Source organism: Chrysochloris asiatica, unplaced genomic scaffold (genome assembly GCF_000296735.1).
Source record: "Chrysochloris asiatica unplaced genomic scaffold, ChrAsi1.0 scaffold00038, whole genome shotgun sequence".
Taxonomy (NCBI): domain Eukaryota; kingdom Metazoa; phylum Chordata; class Mammalia; order Afrosoricida; family Chrysochloridae; genus Chrysochloris; species Chrysochloris asiatica.
Window position 1 is genome coordinate 4,996,768 of NW_006408556.1, and position 22,854 is coordinate 5,019,621.

A 22,854-nucleotide genomic window follows, 5' to 3' on the forward strand; every position below is an offset into this window, starting at 1 on the left:
CGGACTAGAAAGCAATAGATTTCTTGCTTCTGCCACAGATTCCCCCAGCTGTGAGCCTTCCAACCTTCTAAGTATTCCTTTATATGCGGTTCAGAGTTCTGGGACCAGCTCCTGAACCTGCTTGGTCAGGTATTCTGTGTTGTTGTTGGCGGAGCTCTCTGCTTACGTCCACCTGATCCGCCATCTTGTTTGTTCTCTTTCCTGACTTACTTTTTTTAAATAGCATTTTATAGTTTATAAAGGTCTTTCACATATATTTTCTCACAGCTACCTTGGAAGGTTGTTGTTGTTGTTAAGTGCTGAAGAGTCAATTCCAAATCATAGCAACCTTGTATAGGGTTTCCAAGGAGCGGTTAGTGAGTTTGAACTGCCAGCCTTGCTGTTCAAACTGACCTTGCAGTCTAGTGCATTATCCCACAGCACCACACCAGGAAGACAGATACTATTATATCTAATTTTCAGGTAAAGGGAACTATACTTTAGAGATATGAATTGAATTTAACAGTATGCATAAATTCCATCCACTCCAGTTCTTTTGGCACTGAATCTGTTTCTAATCTGAAATGTCTTGATTCAAGACCATAATTATTATTTGAAAGTCAGCCAGTCCTTCTTGTTGTTATTAAGTACTGTCCAGTCAGTTCCAACTCATAGTGATGCCCTGTATAGGGTTTCCAAGGAGACGTTAGTGGGTTTGAATTGCTGATCTTATGGTTCACAGTCCAATACTTATCCTATAGCGCCACACCCTTCTTAGTGAGTACGTAATATGTTAGGTTCAAGTATGTAATAAGATACCACAACTTAAGGCCTGTCTTCCAGCTGTATATTGTATTATTGTTAAGTGTCATTGAGTCGCTTCCGACTCATAGTGACCCTGTGTAGGGTTTCTGAGGCTGTAAATCTTTGTGGAAGATGAAAGCCTCATCTTTCCCCAGCAGAATGGTTGGTGGGCTTGAACCACCGACCTTGTTGTTTTCAGTCTAGTGTTTATCTTACAGAGCCACCATGCTCCTTCCAGTTACATATGGTCTCATTAGTGAAATAAAGCATAAATGTTCACCTAAAATAACTGTAGGACCAAGACAAGTTTGTAGTGTCCCAACCATTTACAAGAGTACTGAGTGAACTCATAGTGTGAGAGTTTAGTAAAGGCAGGCTTCTAAAGAAGGTAATTTTGAACAACAAGGTCAGCAGTTCAAGCTCCTCAGCTGCTCCTCAGAAACCCCATACAGGGTTGTATAAGTCAGAACCAACTCCATGGCACTTAACAATGAAGAAGGTAATAACTGTATCTGAAGAAACAGATAACTGTGGATGGGATGTAAAGGTTGGAATTTATGTTCCATAAGGAGCTCTGATAAGGAGCTCTGGTAGTGTAGTGGCTACGAATCGGGCTGCTAACCTCAAGGTCGGCAGTTTGATATTATCAGCTGTTCCATGGGAAAAAGGTGAGGCTTTCTGCGCCCATAAAGATTTACAGCCTCGGAAACCCTGTGCAGGGTCACTATGAGTCAGAATTGACTCCATGGCACACTACCACCATGGTCAACGAAATGAAGGAAATGTACACGCACACAAAAATGTATGGAATGGAGAATGTTAAAAGAATAATAAATTGTTTGTTTTTCTTTTGTAAATAAAATTGTGCTTTTAGTGAATTATGTCTTTTGTTGCTGGTGTTTCCCTAATCTAGTTGATGACCATTATCTGCTTGAAATAATGCCTTCCTCCATCACTGAATAAAATAGCCAGCCCATTTATGTGGGCTTACAGAAACACTTTCATTCTTTGTAAGTAGGTTCAGTACTTAAGATAGGAAATAACAGGAAGAGAAGCAATCTAGAAGAAAGCTGAAAGAGCTAACTATATTAACATTTATATTTGTAATTTATTTCTTAATTAGAGAGGGAGGGGAAATGATGACATCAGTGATGTGCATTTGAAAGCTAAATGAGTTACGTATCCTTTTGGCGCTGTAGGATAAGCACTGGACCCAACAGCACTGGACCGCAAGGTCGATTTGAGCTGCAAGGTGTGCAGTTCAAAACTCACCAGCTGCTCCTTGGAAACCCCATATAGGGTCGCTGAGTCAGAACTGACTTGACAGCACTTAATAACAACAGAAAACACCAGTTCAGTTTTTCTCTGATATATGCAATAAGATGTCATCTCTTTCTCAGATTAACTGGTTTAAAATGGTAAAAAGAGTCAGAGCAAGTTTCCCTGATTAACTACTTCCTAAACCTGCGTCAACCAATGAGTGTGAGGGTGATGCAAGACCGGACAGTATTTCGTTGTGCTGTGCATAGTGTCACTATGAGTTAGAACTGACTCCATGGCACAACAACAGGTCTGGGATGGGGTTCCTGGGTGGTGCAAATGGTCAGTGGGCTCAACTGCTAACCTAAAGGGTGGAGATACAAGTCCACCTTAGAAAAAGGCCTGAGAATCTACTTTTCAAAAAGCAGTCATTGAAAACCCTGTCGAGCACAGTTCTGCCCTGACACATACAGGGTCACCATAAGTCACAGTCAACGCAACAGCACCTGCTGTTTAAGTCTAGGTTAGGGGATTCTCCTTTGTTCTCTCCAGCTGTCTGATGTCCCTTTTATAGCCATAATCATGCTCTATTAGGATTAGATATTGGTATATGCCCTCCTCTCAGCTCAATTCTGTCTTTTCAACTGCTGCATCCCTACCCTGCTGCCCAACAATAAACCTGTGTTGATGGAGTGATTGGTGAACAAACAAATGACCTTCTGTAGTCACCATTTATGACTGATTGATGATCCAGTTGTCTGATAACATGTCCTTAGTTGTTATCCTGTAATGTAGATCATATGGTAGAATACTGAATGAATTTGGTTTGGGTGGTGCAGATAATGTGGAGGGTCTCATTTAGTCATCTTTTTCATCGAGTGAAGAGTATCATTTGTTCTGAAGTGAGCTTGCCACGATGCCTTCCTGGCCTCTGAATGGTGCTTCTACCCCTTACATTAAAACAACCTGGTCTACTGATAAAAAATGCATTTACATAGTATGTTTCAAACAAAAACCAGTGGCTGTTCAGTCAGGTCCAACTCATGGCAAGCCCGTGTGTTGCAGAGTAGAACTGTACTCTGTCGGGTGTTCAAGGCCATAACCTTTCGGAAGCCAATTGCCAGTCCTTTCTTCTAATGTGCTTCTGGGTGGGTTTGAATTGCCAACGTTGTGAAGACTAGTAAAGTGCCTGACTATGTACACTATCCAAGGGCTCCTATATAGTATGTTGTTGTTGTTGTTGTTGTTCAGTGCTGTTGAGTTGGTTCCGGCTCATAGCAACCCTATATAGGGTTTGAACCGCTGACCTTGTGATTAGCAGTCTGGTGCTTATTTTACTATTGTTAAGTGTCATTAAGTTGGTTCTGACTCAGTGACCCTGTATGCGGTTTCCGAGGAGTGGCTGATGGGTTTGAACACCAACCTTGCACTTCAAACCGACCTTGTGGTCCAGTGCTTATCCTACAGTGGTACACCAGGACTCCTGCTATTAGCAGGAGTCTGTATAGAATACTATATAAACACAGAAATAATAGAGCAGGTAAGGGGAATTAGGAGTATGAGGGCAGATGTTAAGATGCAATTTTAAAAGAAGTGGTAAGGATAGGCCTCATTGAGAAGTTGAATTTTAGCAAAATGAGTCCTGTGTGGATGGGGGCAGTAAGAGGGCCAGTATGGAGCCGAATGAGAATTGGGGAGAGATGTAGATGATGGGGTCTAAGAGCTAACTGGGGACAGGGTACTGGATTATGTAGGGCTTTTATAATTCACTGAAAAAAAAATTTTTTTTTTTTTTCTTTAACTCTGGACAACTTGACAATTGGGTATTATCCAAGAAGTGTTTCATAAATGAAGCTGTAGAATGGGTGCTGCCTAAATAAGGTACTAAAACCACTAACTATAGAATTCAGTCTTTGTGCTGGTACAGGCCATTTTACTTACAATAATTGCTTTGAGAGCTGTTGATAGTCTTTATAATTTAATACAATTTCAATGAGACCATTCTCACAAAAAATATGTAAAAGCCAAGATTTGTATCAGGCCATGAAATCATCTTTTAAGCCTCTAGCTTAATGGAGTCCTACTTTCTTCTTAAGTCCTTTTAAGGATGGGAGGACTCAGGTTTTCCAGCTGTTCTCAAGTCAAACTTTCATTAACTAATTTGAGTTGTTATAAACGTTGGCAATATTAGACATGTCTGTATTAAAATGTAATTAAATATACTTTTCCAAAGATAAATGCTACAGAAATTGTGACTCTCCCCTTTTGAAATTGACATACTTAAAATGTGCTCCAGCAACCCCCACCTTCTACACACACCCCCTTTGCTCACTGTTTTGAAAGTTAGTATGTGTTCCATAGGAGTCTTGTTATGGTGCTGTAGGATAAGCACCAGACTGCTAACCACAAGGTCAGCGGTTCAAACCCACTAGCTGTTCCTTGGAAATCCTATAAGGGTTGCTGAGTCAGACCTGGCTTGACGACACTTAACAACAACGTGTTCCATAAAAAGTCAGTAACTGCACGATGCTTGCTTTGGTCCATTGCTACAAGATTTATTTTGAAAAGCTTCCTACATGCAGTAAGGTAGAATTTGACACTGTGGTTGTATATTAGTCTTTGGACATCATGAAAATAAGATACAATGATTAGGTTCCTTCCTTTAAGACATTAACAATGCTTTCAGCCACTCTATTGTAGCCGATCAGGAGTAATACTTAATAGTGACTACTTTATAGGCTGACGCAACAGTTTCATTTCATATACTTAGGCAATATTGTTATACTCTTACTCTCACTCTGGAAATTTTAGCAATAAAATTGGATATGATCTCTGATGGAAGGGGGCTTTAAGAAGAGTAGTACACATGCAATATTCTCTCTCCAGGCACAGTTTTCTGGAATTGATACTATAGATATGGCAACTGTTATCCCAGATTTTCTAGGGCAGTCCTGATTTCAAGTTAGTCAGAACATTCTTCTCATAGTTGTCAGATTATGTGTCCTGGTATGGTGCTGTAGGATAAGCACTGAATTTCGAACCACAAGGTCAGCAGTTCAAACCCACCAACTGTTCCTCAGAAACCCTTTACAGGGTCACTATGAGTAGGAATCATCTTGACAGCACTCAACAACGACATTATGCAGATATGTGTATGCATGTGTGTGTGTGTGTGTGTGTGTGTGTGTATATATATATAGAGAGAGAGCTCTGGTAGTGGTTATGAATCAGGCTGCTAACCTCAAGGTCAGCAGATCGAAACTACCAGTGGTTCTGCAGGAGAAAGATGAGGCGTTCTGCTCCCGTAAAGATTTATAACCTCGGAAACTCTGTGCAGGGTCACTATGAGTTGGAACCGACTCCACGGTACTTAACAACAACATGTATGTATATGTGTAGTTGTTAGGTGCCATTCAGTCAGCACCGACCCATAGTGACCCTACGCACAGCAGACCAAAACACTGCATATATATATTCATCCTGTAGTGCCACACCAGGAACATATGTGATCTCTGTGTATATACATGTAGTGATATAAAGTGATGGTAATATATATATAGTGATGGTAAATAGGATGGGATATTGCTATGTCCTTGCAAGATTTCTGTCTCTGTTAGCTAAAAATTAACTTTGATAGTAAGTATTGAATGTTCGTCAGGAAATTCTTTGGAGATAATTCTTCACTAATGATTATGAAGTCCTGGTGTGGTGCTGTGGGCTAATGCATCAGACTGCAAAGCCATTTGAACTGCAAGGTCGGTGATTCAAGCTCACCAGCTGTTCCTCAGAAACCCTATACAGGGTCACTATTGATCAGAACCCACTCAATGGCACTTAACAAGAACACCAAATGGTTATGACATTATAAATCTTTTTTTAAATAAAGGGTATTCTTTTAGCTTAAATTCTGTGTCAACTGAAAGAATTTGGAGCTCTGGTAGCATAGTGGTTATGAACCAGGCTGCTGACTGCAAAATCAGCAGTTCGAAACCACCAGCTGTTCCGTGGGAGAAAGATGAGGCTTTCTGCTCCCATAAAGATTTACAGCCTCGGAAACCCTGTATGGGGTCACTATGAGTCGGAACCTACTCCGCGGCATATAACAAAACATATGCATTATATCCTGGTATGGCGCTGTGGGCTAATGCATCAGACTACAAAGTCGTTTGAACTGTAAGGTCAGTGGTTCACGCTCACCAGCTGCTCCTTGGAAACCCTATACAGGGTTGCTATGGGTTGGAATCGACTCGATGGCACTTAACAACAACAACAACAATATATGCTGTGATTAAGATCCTGATTTCTTGTGTCAGACAGTACTAGATTCAACTCCTCATACTTTTGACCTTCAAGTTACTTCTTATTCTGTTTCAGTGTCCTCATCAGTGAGATGGGGACACTAATGGGACTTATCTCATAGGCTTGTCAGGAAGAGAGAGCATGTGATATGGACATCATAAACTGCTCAGAATGAGTGCTGCCTGCTTTTGGGACTGTTGCATTGAGCTTAGAACATATCTTAAAACTACCTTTATGCAAACAAATCACAAAGTCAAATTTATATTTTACAGGAGCCCTGATGGCACCATATGTAAGCTAAGTACTGGACTGCTAACTGCAAAGTTGGCAGTTCAAACCCACCAGCTGCCCTATGGGAGAATGATGAGGGTTGCTGCTCCCATAAATATTTACAGCCTTAGAAAGTCTATGTAGGATCACTATGAATTGGACTCAACTCGATGGTAGTGGATTGGGGAGTTTCTAATGTACACTTTAAGGAGCTCTGGTAGCGTGGTGGTTACAAATCGGACTTCAAACCACAAGGTCAGCAGCCCAAAACTACCAGCTGTTCAGTGGGAGAAAGATGAGGCTTTCTGCTCCCGTAAAGATTTATAGCCTCAGAAACCCTGTACGGGATCGCTATGAGTCGGAACCAACTCCACGGCACATAACCACCACACCTTAAATTATATTTAGAGTCCACTCTTACCTCAAGGCTGTATAAATATGGAAGTTTTAAAAAATATGAAATGCTAGACATCTTGCCTCAAGCTTACAACTAAGCTAAATTCTAGTGTTCTTTGTGAAATTAAGAACTGAACATGGCAACCCAATAGGGAAATTATGACAGAGAAAAGCAATTCCTTTTGGAGAAGAGAAAGTAATAAATAAAGTGTGTGGGGTCTGTGTATGTGCAAAGAGAGGCCACATATTTATTCATATCATGCATTAATGTTGTTGGTTTTCAGTGTTGTCAAGTCAGTTCTGACTCATAGCAACCCTGTGTAGGCTTTCTAAAGAGTGAGCAGCTAGTAGGTATGAACCGTCAACCTTGTCTACAGTGCCACACCAGGGCTCCAATACATACAATAAATCAATAATATATATTATTGCTAAGTGCCATGGTTCCTACTCAGAGCAGCCCTGTATAGGATTTCCAAGGAACCACTGGTGGGTTGGAACCATTGACTGAGATTAGTAGTCCAGTGCTTATCCTATAGCGCCACACTGCACTGCTAACATCCACAAGGTCGGTGGTTCAAATCTACCAGTCAATCTTCAGAAATCCTACACATAGGGGTCACTGTGAATCAGAATCAACTCCACAGCACTTAACATATCTTTATCACCTACCTAACTTATATTATTATCCAACCTCAGTAATGAAGAAGAATTCTTATATATAAAACCTATTCTTTTTTTAAAAAGCTTTACCTTTTTAATATGAATCTGGTTTTTATGTTCCCATATCTGTATAATCCAGTAATGAATGGGTTAAGGCATTGTGTCTAGAATATCTGTGGTGAACCTGTTGGACTTGAATGTAATTGTTTCCTAATCTTAGCACGTAAAGATGGGATTAATAACTACCACCACACCTATAGGGAGAAGTTTTGGAATGCCTCATTTTGCCCACAGATACAATGTGTTTCTCCTTTTTCAAAGCTAAATATATAGGAATACAATCCTGTAATAGTATCCTTTTACCAATTCATGAGAAAGGAGAATTATAGTTTGAATGTTTAAAGATACTCCTATTTTAAAACATATAATTTGAAGTGTTTGTATTGAGATGGAAATGTAATGGTGGATTTAAAAATAAAAAGTACTTTATTATAGCCATATCTTAGTTAACTGTATATTTCTCATGTAATAATAAAACTTATGAGAAAATTGATGCTAGCATATAAATCTTTCTGCTCCATCTTTGCGCTTTTCTTTTTCTGTAGAGAATCTGGGGAAAGATACAGCAAGTAGGAACAAGTATTAAAAAAATTGTATCTAGATGGCAGATGGTAAAGCTAAAGTAGCATGCTGGTAATGATTCCCCTGTGAGTAGTTATAAACTTTTAGTTAATACAGTGGTACTTACTGGATGACCTTTCCTTTCCTTGAAAACCTTTGTTATGTCTTTTGAAGGTGACTTTCTTTGGGATTCTGGATTATTGTGTTAATTCTTCATTAATTTCTAGGTATCTGGTGACCCATCTCATGGGGGCAGATCTGAACAACATTGTGAAATGTCAGAAGCTTACAGATGACCATGTACAGTTCCTTATCTACCAAATTCTCCGAGGTCTAAAGGTACAGACAGTGTCAGCCTTTTATTTCTTTTTTTAACTTTTCATTGTGAATTGACTGAAGGTTTGCAGACAAGATCATCTCTTTTACATTCAACAAATCATACATTTTGTTTCATCTCAATGATTGCAATCCCTTCCATGCAACAACAGTTAACCCAGTTTCTCCCTGTGGTTCCTATTTCTATTCCACCCACTTTCCCAACCCGTCTCAGCTTTGTGTTTAGGTATAATTGACAGTTCCATAGTGACCATACCTTACTGGTGGTGTTTTCCCCCTAAATACTTATCTGCTGCTTGGCTAAAAAGTTATGCCATTAGGATGAGTTCCTTTTCAGACCTGAAGGGTGGTTGAGGGTCATAGTCTCAGGTTCCTCCAGTCTCTTTGTGAAGCCTAGTCATTTGTGGGTTTTTTTTAAATAATTTTGAGTTTTGTTCCACATTTTCTTTCACTCTATCTGAGAACTTCCAAATGCGATCACTTTCAGAGCAGTTTGTAGTGGTAGCTGGCACTGTCTGGTTCTTCTGCTCTCAAAGTTGTGGAAACTATTGAACTAATTGATTCCGAGACTCTTTAATTCCCATCACTCTTCTTTCTTCCACACATGGAGAGACCAATAGCTGCACCTTAGACAGCCACTCATGAGCTTTTAGGATCCCAGATGCTACTCACCAGAGTAGGATGTAGAACGTTGTCTTTGTGGACTATGTTATGCCAGTTGACCATGGTGTCCCTTGAGACTATGGCCCTGAGCCCCCAGGCCCAGCAATTCATTGTCTTAAGACGTTTAATAATATCTAGGAAGTTCTCATCATTTTGTCCTCTGTATACGCCAACACATTCATAGTTGTATTTGAATGAAAGGTACAAATATCCTGTTACAAACTCTTATTATTTGTGGAATATGTATATACATATATACACACACACACACACATAGTGGTTACAAGTTGGGCTGCTAACCTCATGGTCAGCAGTTCAAAACTACCTGTTTCCATGAGAGAAAGATGAGGCTTTCTGCTCCCGTAAAGATTTACAGCCTCAGAAACCCTGTATAGGGTCGCTGTAAGTTGAACCAACTCCATGGCTCACAACCACCACAAAACTGTATATGTGTGTGTGTAAATGTATATATGGTGGCTCCATATAATAAGCACTGCACTGCAAACCACAAGGCCCATGGTTCAAGCCTGCCAGCCACTCTTTAGGAGAAAGATGAGATTTTCTGCTCTCACAAAGATTTAAAGCTTTGAAAACCCTCTACAGGGTCACTATGAGTTGGAACAGACTCAATGGCACTAACAACTATATATACACACACATATATATATATACACACACACATATATATCCATATATATATATCCATATCTTGTTCTTGTTAAGTGCCATCGAGTCAGTTCCAACCCATAGTGACCCTGTATAGGGTTTTTGAGGAGCTGCTGGTAAGCTTGAACCACAGTTCAAATGGATTTGCAGTCTGGCACATTAACCCACAGTGCCACACCAGGACTCCTGACCATATCTTAGTTAACACTAATATATCTCACTCTACCTCCCATACCCATTCAAATCAACAATAACTTTGAGGAATGAATTCTCCTTTGTCTCCCACTTAAGGCCTTTAAAAAAAAAAACAAAGTTTTTTTTTCTTAATGGAAAATTTCAAGCACTCACAAAATTACAAGTAGAGATCACAGCATAATGAGTCTCATGTTAAATCAGCATCCACAATTAACATATGACCAATCCTTGCTTCTTTTAACTTCCCTAAACCCAAATTTTTCTGAACCAAATAAAGACATTATATCATTCCATCCATAGTTCCTTTATTATGTATATTTCAAAATGAAACTTCATTATAACATCTAAAGAATAGCAATCATTTTTTTATATAATTTAATATCTGGTCAGTATGGCATCGACATTTTAAAAAATCCTCAAGAAAGCTAATTTCTTTGTAGGGTGGACAGATACAGTATTTTAAAAATAAACCATCTGTGAGATTTAGCAGTTTTGAGTCCTTATTGAGCTCCAGAGTGCCAACCAGAAAATAGATTCTAGAGCTCATGTAGTGGAAATTAGTTATGATAAATTATAAATGTACAGAATAAAAATAATTACTTGTTCTTTCTAATCTTGTCAACATGAGCAGTTTTTATTAACTCCTGAAAATGTGCTGCAAATTTATGACAGTATGAGGTTAAAGCTAACTTTTTGACTGACCTTTTTCTTTTCCACAGTATATACATTCTGCTGATATAATTCACAGGGTATGTATTATAACTTTTTTATCAAATTATTTTGGGGACATTGGATAGAAAAAATGGCATTTAGCAAAGATCTTGATCTAAACTTACTTTACAAAAAGAAATTTTGGTTGATTGCAACTTTATTCTGGGTTCAAATTGATTAGACAATGAAGATGTATTGTTTGTGTTTGCTTATGGCTAATTAGGACTAGATACTAACTATTGGAGAGATTACCTGATAACAGCTAGAGAAAGCCTTAATTTTATATAATAAGGCATCTCAAAAGTGGAAGGTAAACCCTTCAGGGGTCCTTACAGTTTACCAGTTTGAAGAAAATTTACCATGTATCGTAAAGCTGACCTTGTCCTTTCTGTACTTGCCTCTTAGGACCTAAAGCCTAGCAATTTAGCTGTGAATGAAGATTGTGAACTGAAGGTAAGATAAGAGACAGTGGCAAGTGTTTGCTTATCCAGCTTCCAGAGTGCCAATCAGAACACAGCTTTGAGAACGCAAATGAATAGAAGTTATATGTTTTGCCACCTGGACAAACTTGTACAGGGAATGGTTTTATAAAGTCACCACTTTTTATATGAAAATTACATTGTTTCAAAGGAAGCATAAACCTACCAGAAGAAAGGAAATAACAAAGATCAGAGCAGAAATAAATAAAATTTGAAAAAAGAAAAAGTGGTAGAATCAATAAAATCAGAAGCTAATTATTTTTTAAATTCAATAATATTAGCAAACTTTTAGCTAAACTGACAAAAAAAAAAGGTGGAAATAACCAAAATAAAAATATGAAAGAGGGGACATTACAACTGATCTGATAGAAATAAAGATAATTGTGGCAGAATATTATGATGCAATAAATAGGAAACCCTAAATGAAATGGGCAAATTCTTAGAAGCACACAACTTAGGCAGACTGACTCAAGAGCAAATTAAAGTCTCACCAAACCCATAACAAGTAAAGAAATTGAACCAGTGATCAAAAGCTTAACTTCCTAAAAAAAGTGCTGGACTATATGGCTTCACTGGACAGTTCTACTAACCGTTTAGAGAAGATTTGACACCAATACTATTTAAACTTGTTACGAATCGGGCCGCAAACCTTGAGGTCAGCAGTTCCAGACTACCAGCCGCTCTGTGGGAGAAAGATGAGGCTTTCTACTCCCGTAAAGATTTACAGCCTCAGAAACCCTGTACAGGGTCGCTGTGGGTCGGAACCGACTCAACGGCACTGACTCAATGGCACTTAACAACAACAACAAAAGATAGAAGAGGAAGTAATACTCATTGATTTATTCTACGAAGCAGACATAACCCTGATGCCCAAGCCATACAAAGACACCACAAAAAAAGAAAACTGTGGTTCAGTATCTCTTATGAATATGTGACAAAATACTAGTGAACAGAATCCAACAGCATATTAAAGGAGTCATACACTATAAACAAATAAGATTTATCCCAGGAATGCTGGGATGGTTCAACATTAGAAACATAATTTACCAAAACCTTAGAACAAAGGAAAACAACCACTTGATCATTTCTTCTATGGATACAGAAAAACCTTTTGATAAAATCCAACATCCTTTCTTGATGAATACCCTAAAGAAGATTGGAATAGAGGGGAAGTTTCTCAATATGATTCAGGGCATATGTGAAAAGCCAAGAGCCAACATTGTACGTAATAAAGAAAAACTGGTAGTGTTCCCCTTGAAATTGGTAACCAAAAAAGGTTGCCAAATCTCACCAGTTTTATTCAGTATTGTATCAAAAGTCCTATCCAGAGCAATAAAACAAGAAAAATAATAAAAATTATCCAGATTAGGAACAAAAGTAAAATTATCTCTATTCATGGGTGATATGATCCTATATACAGAAACTCCCAAAGAGTCCATAAGAAAACCTCTAAAGTTAATCAAGAACTTTAGTAAAGGTAGAGTACAAGGTCAACAAACAAAAATCATTTGGCTCTATATACTAGCAATGAAAAATCTGAAAGGGAAATTAGGGAAGCAATTCCATTTACAATTGCAGCTAGGAGAATAAAATACCCAGAAATAAATCTAACCAGGGATATGAAATACTTATACAATGAAAACTTATAAAACACTGCTGGGAAAGATTAAAGAAAACTTAAATAAATAGAAAGATGTTCCATGTTTATTGATTGGAAGACTTAATATTGTTAACGTGGCAATACTACCCAGAGCAATTTATAGACTCAATGCAATCCCGATCAATTTAAAAAAAATAAAATAACTCCTGAGGCTGTTTATGTATAATCAAAAACCTCATTTGATTTCTTTCCTTGGTTTGGAGGTTTAGGGTTATGGTTTCATGGGATATCTTAGTTAATTGACCTAAGAGCATGTTAAGTTCTACCTCTACCTTCTGGTTCAAGCCACCTTCCAAGGCACAGTTGGTCTCTAGTCACTTAGAACAACAGAGGAAGAAGGAAAATCAATAAAAAGAAGATATGGAATACATGGCTAATTGCCTATGGTGAACAACTGCCTCCTTTACCATGAAACCGGGAAAATTGAATGGTGCCCAGTTACCATTACTGAACATTTGGAGCAAAGATTCCATAGAAAAATCCTAAATAAAAGAGTGGGGATACAGCATAGAGCTTCAAATTCTCATAGATTCTAGACATTTTAGAGGCATAGAGGTTGGGTGAATCCCTGAAACTATTGCCCTGAGATCATCTTTAAACCTTAAACCAAAAGTATCTCAGAAGTTGACTTGAAACTGAACAAATTGTTTAGCTTAAATAGTAAAAAAGGTTGTCATTGAGCATTATGTTCTTTATGTCATTATGAAATGACAGTTTGAAAGATTAAATAGAACCCTTAGGGGGCAGAGAGTTTAAGTTAATGAAGAGTTTATGTCAACAACTCAGAAAAAGAGGGTGAGAATGGCTGCACAAGTGGAAGAATGTCATCGGTGTGTCTGAATTGTACAGGGAGAAGCTGTTGGATTCGTGTATGTTTGCTGTGTATTTTCTCAGCAGCAACAATAAAATCAGCAAAATTTAGTGGACAAATCACGTACATGGTCCTTAGGAATATCGAATTTTGAAATTTTAAGCAACAGAGAATTTAGTAAGCTGTTCAAACAACACTGAGAGTGATAGGAGGTGACTTGTTTTCATCTTAAAGTTAAATTAGAATTATAATATAGTCATTACAATAAAGCAAAATTATATTCTCGATATCAAGCAAACAATCCTAATCCTGAAGAGTTCCTTGTTAGATTAAACAGGTACTTAAGAAAAATGCCAGAAATCTACTTAACTCAAAATATAATATGAGATAAGATAATTAACTATATATAAAGAGCAAGTAGGTCTGGAAATTTTTTTTTTGCTCATCTTTGAAATAAGATTTACATAGAATAAAAATCTTAAGAGTAAATTTTGACAGATTTATACATCCCTGTGTCCAGCAGCAGGCTCCTTACCTCCAGTCTTGAAGCCATTGAGCGTCTTTCTGACACTGTAGGTGAACTTGTATCTTTTTTCAGTTTCGTGTGAATAAAATCAATATAATTGTAGTGTTCGTGTTTGACTTTTGCTTAGCATCATGTTTTTGAGATTCATTTGTATTGTTGTGAATATCAATAGTTTATTCCTTTTTATTACTGAGAATTGTTTCATTTTATGAACTTCCACAATCTGTTTATTCATTGACCTGTTGATGGACACTTGAGTTGTTTTCAGTTTGGGGCTTTTGTAAATAAAACACTTGTGAGTAATCATGTACACAAGCCTTTGTACATATATTTTCATTTATCTTGGTAAAATGCCTAGGAGTAGTATTTTTATTTTGCTTTCTGTATTTTGTTTTTTAAACTTCATGCTGTGTGTTTACCATGCATTTCAAGAAAAGACCTAGGAATCTGTGTGTGGAAGTGTTTTACCATTCTCCTTTATTATAAAGCACCAGAGTTATTTTCCTGCCTCCTTTACAAGTCTTAGCTGTTTGTTTATTCCAGTGTCTGATCTCTTCTCTCTCTCTTAGATCCTGGATTTTGGACTGGCTCGGCATACAGATGATGAAATGACAGGCTATGTGGCCACCAGGTGGTACAGGGCTCCTGAGATCATGCTTAACTGGATGCATTACAACCAGACAGGTATTACTTGCCTGGGTTAGTCAGTGACTTATTAATACGTGTTGGGTGTATTTCATATTCTCAGGAGTGGAGATGGTGATGGTGGAAGGAACATCTTTTCTTCCATCAGTGATCCTGTTAAAGCCTACCAATAGGAAATATTTCAGTTGTTCAAATAGAGGAGGTGGGGTTTTTATATGAGGGGGCTTCAAAATGTTTGTAGAGATTGAATTAAAAGAAATAAGATAATGGAATTTTTCCACAAACTTTTTAAAGCCCCCTTGCACATAGTTTTCAGACTTTCTGATTTAGCAGTTGAGTTTTGGTTTATTCAAATCTTCAGTACATTCTCTGAGTGATTCTACCTAAAGATCATGGATTTATAATCTTAGCCCCACAATATTTCTTAGGAATATCCACCATTTTACCAATAAGAAACTGTTGCCCCTTAACTATGTTTTGAGTTTCCCTACCTTTGAAACCCTTTAGTGGAATGAAGGTCTTAATAAGCTGATGTATTTTGGGGGAGGATGTATTATTATTATTATTTTACCTTTGGTTCCATTTATAGTCAGGTATAATAGTGATGTTGTTTGTACTTTTATTTCTCTTTGATTTTGCCAGTTGATATTTGGTCAGTGGGCTGCATAATGGCCGAGCTGTTGACTGGAAGAACGCTGTTTCCTGGTACAGACCGTATCCTTTCAAAAGCTATGGATTCTTTTTTCTTATCTGTATCCCAGTGTCCATGGAAGTATATTTTACCCATCTAAGAAAGGCTCTCACCTACTTGCTTTTATAGTCCACTTATGCTTTATTGAAATTTCCCCTATTGCTAAGCAGCTTGTCTTGCCAAGAAAATGGCCCATTTTTTACCTGTATGAGTTCAAAAAATTCCTCAAAAACTGGAAAATACTTTAAATCTTTCATATGTCATCATCTTACAGTGAGTCCCTTATTATATTAATCTTGCCCAGCAGATCTGAGACCCGAGCAGACTCAGGGGAAGCTATAGATCCCAATCAGGTTTAGTCTGCTTGAGCAAACACTTAATGAATTCAAGATATCCATTTATACATCAGGGATATCTTGCTTTTATCTTGACGTATTAAAAAGGCTATATTTGGTCCCTGTAATGATATACCTGCTGACTTCTTATGTTTGTTGTTTAACAACACATAGTAAAAACAAGAAGTGATAAGGTCATCCTGACATGTGCCTTTTTTTTCCAGTACAACTTTATTTTTATCCCAGATTGTAGCCAACCCTTAATTTACTGCCAGACTTATTGTCTAATGTGTGTATCATCATGACCCTTTTATTTTAGCCTTCTCCTACCTGTTGCATACTTGGTTTAGCAACAGTAACGTCAAACTGTGGTTTATTGAAACTTCTGTCAGTACCATTAGGAGAAGATGTTCAAATGAGAAAAAATGTTGAACTACAAAGGGGAGGGGCCTCAAAAAGTTTGTGAGAAAATGCCATTACCTGTTAACTCCATTTTTCCGTGTGTCTAGAATTAGGTGTGGAGAGTACTGGCGAGTCCGATTGGCGAGCCTTTGAAGGAATTCGTTGGGCCTGTAGAGATACTATAGTTACTCTGTCATGCCTACAGGCCTATAAGCTGTTTTAGCCCTTCACCTAAGCAGACACACATTGAGTTTATCAACCAAAACATCAGTTTGTTTGCCTACAGTTTGAGACACATTTCTATGGTGACTGTGACACACATACTATCCATTCAAATATTCTGTCTTCTGCTAGAAAGAATGTCATACTTTGCTAATCAACTGAAAAACCTCTGCCCCTCAGGTAAAGCTCTTTATTTCCCTCTGAATATTGCTGGGTTGATACAGAGTTCAATAGATTCTCCCTGCACCTAGTTCATGTTATTCTTGCCTAAGTTAGTTTAATATCTGTCACTTTTTTGATTCACTTAATATCTGTTTCTCAGAGATGTGGTATATACATTCCAGTACAAACTAAGAGAATTAGAGAAAATTTATAATCTCCCTTTTCCTTCGGTATATATCACAGATTCCCGTCCTGCAATCTTGTCTTCCTAAGACCCGCTGCTGTCCTCTGTCCCCTTCCTCTTCTATATCTCCTTCTTACATTCAGCCAGCCACCGACACTCAGGCACAAAAAATGGCAAGAGATACAGTATAGCATAGGACCTGGAAGAAACTTTCTGGGTTTAGATCTTAGCTCTTTGGTTCCAGGCTGCATGACTTTGAGCAAGTTTCCTAACCTTGTGTCTTGGTTTCCTTAACCATAAAATGATGATAATAATAGTATATATACCTCATAGGATTGTTGTGAGAATTCAGTGAGATACTATCTGTAAAATGCTTAAAATAGAGCCTGCCAGTAAATGTTAGCTGTCATCATGATTAATGGCTTTTGGGAAATGATTGCCCCCATCACCTTCCCACTTTAGTACCTACCTATGAATCATTTAAAGCTTTTTGTTTTTTAATTCTGTGGTGGGTGATAGAGAGTGGATCACCTTGGCAGGCCACTGGTGGGAAAGGTTATTTCAAAGCATTGTGGTTCTTGGGCCTTTGGAGGCCCTTCTCACAGCTAGCTGCCTGCTCCCTGACAGCTTGCCTCTTTATGAAGGCTAACTTTCAATCTGTGAGAACTCTTCCCTTGATGCATATTTCTTTTCCTATTGTGAGCTTTACATGGACAACTTAGTATTTAAACTTTTTAACAAGGGATTCACTCTTTAATATATAGGAATTCATTTAAAAAATCTACTTTAACAATTCACCATTATCTCCTTGGCTCTTTTTCAGACAGATGTCCTCCTAGATCATAAAAATCAAATTCAAAGCATTTGTATTTGTAACTTACATGAGCGGGCTTCAAAAACTTTGTGGGAAAACTCCATAATCTTTCCATGAACTTTTTGAAGCCCCCTCATATAACCCTCCTCTCGTCAGTTGCCATCTGTGTTGGATGTAGTTTTCGTTGCCAGATGAAACAAGAGAAGGTGTTTTCTATTATTTTTTCTTGTCTGAAGTCTGTAATCACTTATATTCTAGTTGCTGTTCTCCCTCACTGTGCATCAGAATCACTTTGGGGAGCCCTCAGAAACACTCAGTGCTTGGGCACTGCTCCAGAGACTCATCTTCAGGTGGTGTGGGCGAGATCACAGGCTTTGATGGAGTTTTTAAGTGCCCCAGGGGATTTGAGTGTGCAGCCAGTGTTCAGTACACCTAAAGTGAACCCAGTTGGATTTTAGTTTTAACCTTGCTAATCCTGCAATAGTTATTTTGCTAGGCATCTTTCCTCACTTTCTTTTATGAACAAATAAGATCAGTAAATTAAAAATCTGAAGTATTGACTTGGGGGCCTGGAACGATATTAGAAAACATCTCCTGTATTTTACACAAATAGTGTGTGCTGCACATGCCAATAATATACCAATGTTTTTCATATGTTGATGACTATCATTTCTGGGTTTTTCCTATCCAATGTTAATGTTAAGTCGTCATATTGGTGTCTGTTGAGGGGGAGGTTTGGTTCTCAGCAGCACACCCTCACAAGCCAACCCTAGAGTTTCTAAAGCATGCCCTCACCTGGCAGCAGGATTCCTTCCCTTCTCTGCAAACCACATTCTCCAGTACAAGAAGAAATCACTTTTCCACCCTGAAAACAACCAGCCAGAGCCCAGTAGATGCACAGGTCTGTGCACCCTGGCTGGAGAGGCCATTCAGGCAAGAGAGACCAGCGTACCATGACTCTCCACTGCCCTGCTGGCTGGCCATCACATTGGGCCCTTTGAATCTCCTCCCTTGCACTGATGTCACACGCTGGACATGAGAGCGGCAAGCATAGAGGGATTGCATGTCCCTCACTGTCCAGCTTCACATGGGACTGGCACTGTGGGGCCCAGACATGCACAGGCAGTGGCCCCTGCCCACCACAGGGCCAGCTCAGGCTGTTCTATGGTAGCCCTGCACACAGCCCACTGCTTGACCTTCCACCCATCTCTGGTGGAGACTGGCAACAAGGAATTCCACTGTTCTCAGGCCCAGAGCAAACGAACAGTTTCAGTTGTTTGTTTTTTGACTACTGGACACTGCCAAAATCAACCTATGACTTTTTCTCTTTTGCATTTGTACACTTCAGACATTTTTCTTTCACTCCTGTTATGCCATGAGTTCATAGGGAATAGGTTCTAGCAGCTCAGGCTCCTTTCCATTGGTTCTCACAAAGTGCGCCTCTCTGGGGGTAGCAAGCTGGCGCTTTAGCTGAACCCAGGTCCCTTTCTCTTTGTCTTCCTTCTTTTTCTGATCATTTTCCTTCACTCACTTCAGGAAGCTGTCTCAGCTCTTAGAGTGCTTAATATGCTCAGTGTGCACATTAATTCTCTTGGCAAGAATCTTGCCCTTGACTTGCTTGTTCACAACAGTGCCGACAGCATATTGGGTCACATTGTAGACTCTTGCAGTTTTGCCGTAGTAGCATTTGTGGGGCATGCCTTTTTGAACTGTGCTCATTCCCTTGATGTCCACAAATCGCCTTTCTTGTAGATTTGCATGTATGTGGCCAAAGCAATGACCCCGTGTTTTCTGAGAGGCTTGGAGAACATATAGTGGGTACCCCGCCTCTTTCCCTTTGTGTTCGTCATCTTGGAGGATTACTGCAAGATGGCAGCTCCAGCTGAAAGGAACCTATGACTTCTTGACCATCACATGTATCTTTATTATGTAAATATAATCAAAAGTGGCATTTTTAGACTTCTGAATGAGGGCGAATGAGGCTGAAATTTAATTCTAGAAATGTCACAAGACATGCATTGTGTATGCATGGACGCACTATGCCAGAATATTTTTATATATTTTCATCATTTCCAACTGTTACATGTTACATGTTATTTGTGCTATTTGTGGAAAATACAGTTGTTGAAGCCCCTATTTTTATAGATGAAACTGAGTTGTAGAGAAGATAGGGCCACTGAGCTGCAACTACTGTCCGTCACTTAGGTCACACTTTCTCTCCAGTTGCCTATTTTCCTAATTTCTAGGACTCCTCATTTAAACTCTTTGGAGCAGGTGTTGGCCACACACCTGAAAGGCACGCAGCTATGGGTTATGCTTTTGAATGCTCCTGGATGCCGAGGCCGCCTCTAGAGGGTGCTCTCCATTTGAATGCACAGCTTTCTCCATTTCTCTCATTTGGCAATCATCTTGCCTTTGAAACTGGTGGTTTTGCTTCTGGATAAGCACTATCTAAAGGAACTGTCTGTGATGTTGGAGATATTTTCTTCCTGTGCTGTCCAATGTGATAGCCACCAGTCACCTGTGATTGTTGAGACTTGCATCATGTCTAGTGCAACTGAAGAACTGAATTTCCGTTTTATTTCTTTTTATTGACCTCACGTGTAAATTTCATTAGTCACATATGGCTGGTGCCCATGTATTAGACTGTGTAGTTTTATATCTCTACTAGTCTTCTTCTTGTTCTGTCTTCTTTTTCCTTCTCCCTTTATACTTGAGGAATTAGTTTGCTACTGCTAGTTAACAATCACTGGAGTTTCTCTAAAGATAAAAAAAAAAATAACTGGCTTTCGTCTTATGCATATAATTGGGTTAGAATTTATACTCATCTGTAACTTTGTAGAATCCAGCTCAGTGACAGTATTATTTTTTTAAAGAATGAAACACTTCCTTCTAAGCTGAGTGGACCCAGCTGACAGAGCTTTATACTAGGACAAACGAGGATACAGACTGTCTCTTCAGGTGTGTTGTTGCAGAGTGTTCTCCGTCCCTCTTCACTCACAACGACTCTGTATGACAAATGAAAGAGTCCCCTATGGTTTTCTAGGTAGGAGCAGATTGTCAGATCTCTCTCCTGTGGAGCCGATCTAGTGATAACTTTTTCCAAATACATTGATTTGGAAAAGAGCAAGCCAATTAGAAAATTTTATTATTAAAGCTTAATACTCTGCAGCCTAAGGAAGGAAGCAAATGAGTTTTCTAAGTCCTGTTATGTGGCAAGTGTTGTTTTCACCACCAGACATCACAACCTGGGCTTGCTGCTGCTTTCCTTCCCTACGTAATCAAATAAATTACCGTTTCTTTACTATTTAATAGAAAAGATACTTCTAAGACACTGAGAGAAGAGAATGGGGCTGTTGTTATAACCTAGTTGCTGCTCTGAGCCTGTGAAGTTTCTTATCTTATTCAATTCCCTCAATTTTACTTTATTGATTACTTCTTTTGCTCTTTTCCTCTCATTTTATGAAATATTTTAGACATACAAAAAGACAAAGGCTAATACTAGAGTCAGTCAAAAAGTGCTGCTACTAGGTTTCTAGTCCATACATGCATGGATTTATTCTAAACAAAGAAGGCTTAAACATGTCCTTGTGGCTGGTGAATGATGGCAGACAAGTTCTCTCAGCAATATACTTGTCTTAGTCTTAATAGGATGACTTCCAAAAGAAGGTCCAATCAAAACAATGGCTCCTGAGGGGCTCTGCTGGGCCAATTCAATTCAAGGCAGAGAGGTTAATTCGGAAAGTTATAATGACTATTTTTTGTGACTCCAAAGGGGTCATCTTCATAGATTCTCAAGGACACAAGATAATCATCCTTATTAGGAAAAAAATGTTCTAAGAAAATTGAGAAAAAGGCTGGGAAAGTTGTACTGAGGAATTTTTTTTCCATCAGACAGTGCACCTGTTCACTCTTCAAGCATAGCAAGGGCTATCCTATGAGAATTTCATTAGGAAAACTTACCCCATCCACCCTATAGCTTTGATCTTGCCCTTCAGACTCCTTTTTGTTCCCTAAACTTAGAACATTTAAAAAGAACACAATTTTGGAATCAGTTCAGATTCATTGTGTTTCTGAGGAGTGGCTGAGTTTGTACCGCCCACCTTGTGGTTCAAACTGACCTACAGTCCAGTGAAGTATCCTACAGTGCCCTACCAGGACTTCTAGAGGACCTGAATATTTTGGAAACATGCAATATTTTAATTGTTCATAAATGGAAGGCTCTGGCTCATGTCATGAGTGAAAAAATGTGCATTTCTGAGAAAAATAAATATTTTCCCCATTTCTACTATCAATTCTCCCTGTGAAGTGTTAATTGCCTGCTCAAAATAAAGCCAGTTTACACATTAAAAAAAAAAAAAAAAGGAACACAATTTAAGTCCCTCAAGGAGGAAGAAACTGTCATTTTGACATGGTGTAAATTGCAGAGCCCAGAATTCTATGGGGAAGGGTTAGAGAAATGGAAACACCCACTACAGAAGTGTATAAACCTAGATGGAGGACATGTCAAGAAACAATAGCTTCACATTTTGATATTTTGGTCTAATAAAGGTTTCTATGATTTTGTGACATTTTTTGATGTACCCTCAGATAGTAAGCACCTACATCCTTACTACCCACAGTAAGAAAGTAAAATGTTGTCAGTAGAGCTTGTGCTTTACATCTACCGGTCCCATCTACCATCCACACTCAGTCAGTGTTTCTTGAATGGTGCCTGTCAGTTTTTAAAAGCAGCTTCACTTTAGACCCGAAAAGCAAATACCCTAAAAAAATGTCAAAGATGAAAAAAAGAAAAAAATGTTAAATTGTTGTCTTTTCATCTTTAACTTGAGAATATACAAGTATTTTCCCAGAAAAGGCTACAATTCTTAGATTTGTCCACAATCCTAAGATACCTTAAGAAAATTTTCTTTGTATAACAGTGAAAACTACTGTTTTGACAAGGAGAAAAGGAGGCAGGCTGTCTCATCCAAGTTCATCTTATCTATCACCAGGAGGGCTTCCTCCCTTTCCAGAGATCAGTGTTCTGGCTTTGCTCTTCTGCTCAGTTTTTCACTGAAAAC

General features: G+C 38.6%; 1 protein-coding gene across 3 annotated transcripts in view; it reads left to right on the forward strand.

The window, feature by feature from the left end:
• Positions 1–22,854, forward strand: part of MAPK14 (mitogen-activated protein kinase 14) — a 115,402-nt gene that overhangs the window by 74,540 nt on the left and 18,008 nt on the right. For all 3 annotated transcript variants that reach the window (XM_006860402.1, XM_006860404.1, XM_006860403.1), the window contains exons 4-8: positions 8,517–8,628; positions 10,869–10,898; positions 11,266–11,313; positions 14,906–15,020; positions 15,624–15,695. In XM_006860402.1, coding sequence (XP_006860464.1) covers positions 8,517–8,628; positions 10,869–10,898; positions 11,266–11,313; positions 14,906–15,020; positions 15,624–15,695 — 377 coding nt within the window. The remainder of the gene's footprint in view (positions 1–8,516; positions 8,629–10,868; positions 10,899–11,265; positions 11,314–14,905; positions 15,021–15,623; positions 15,696–22,854) is intronic.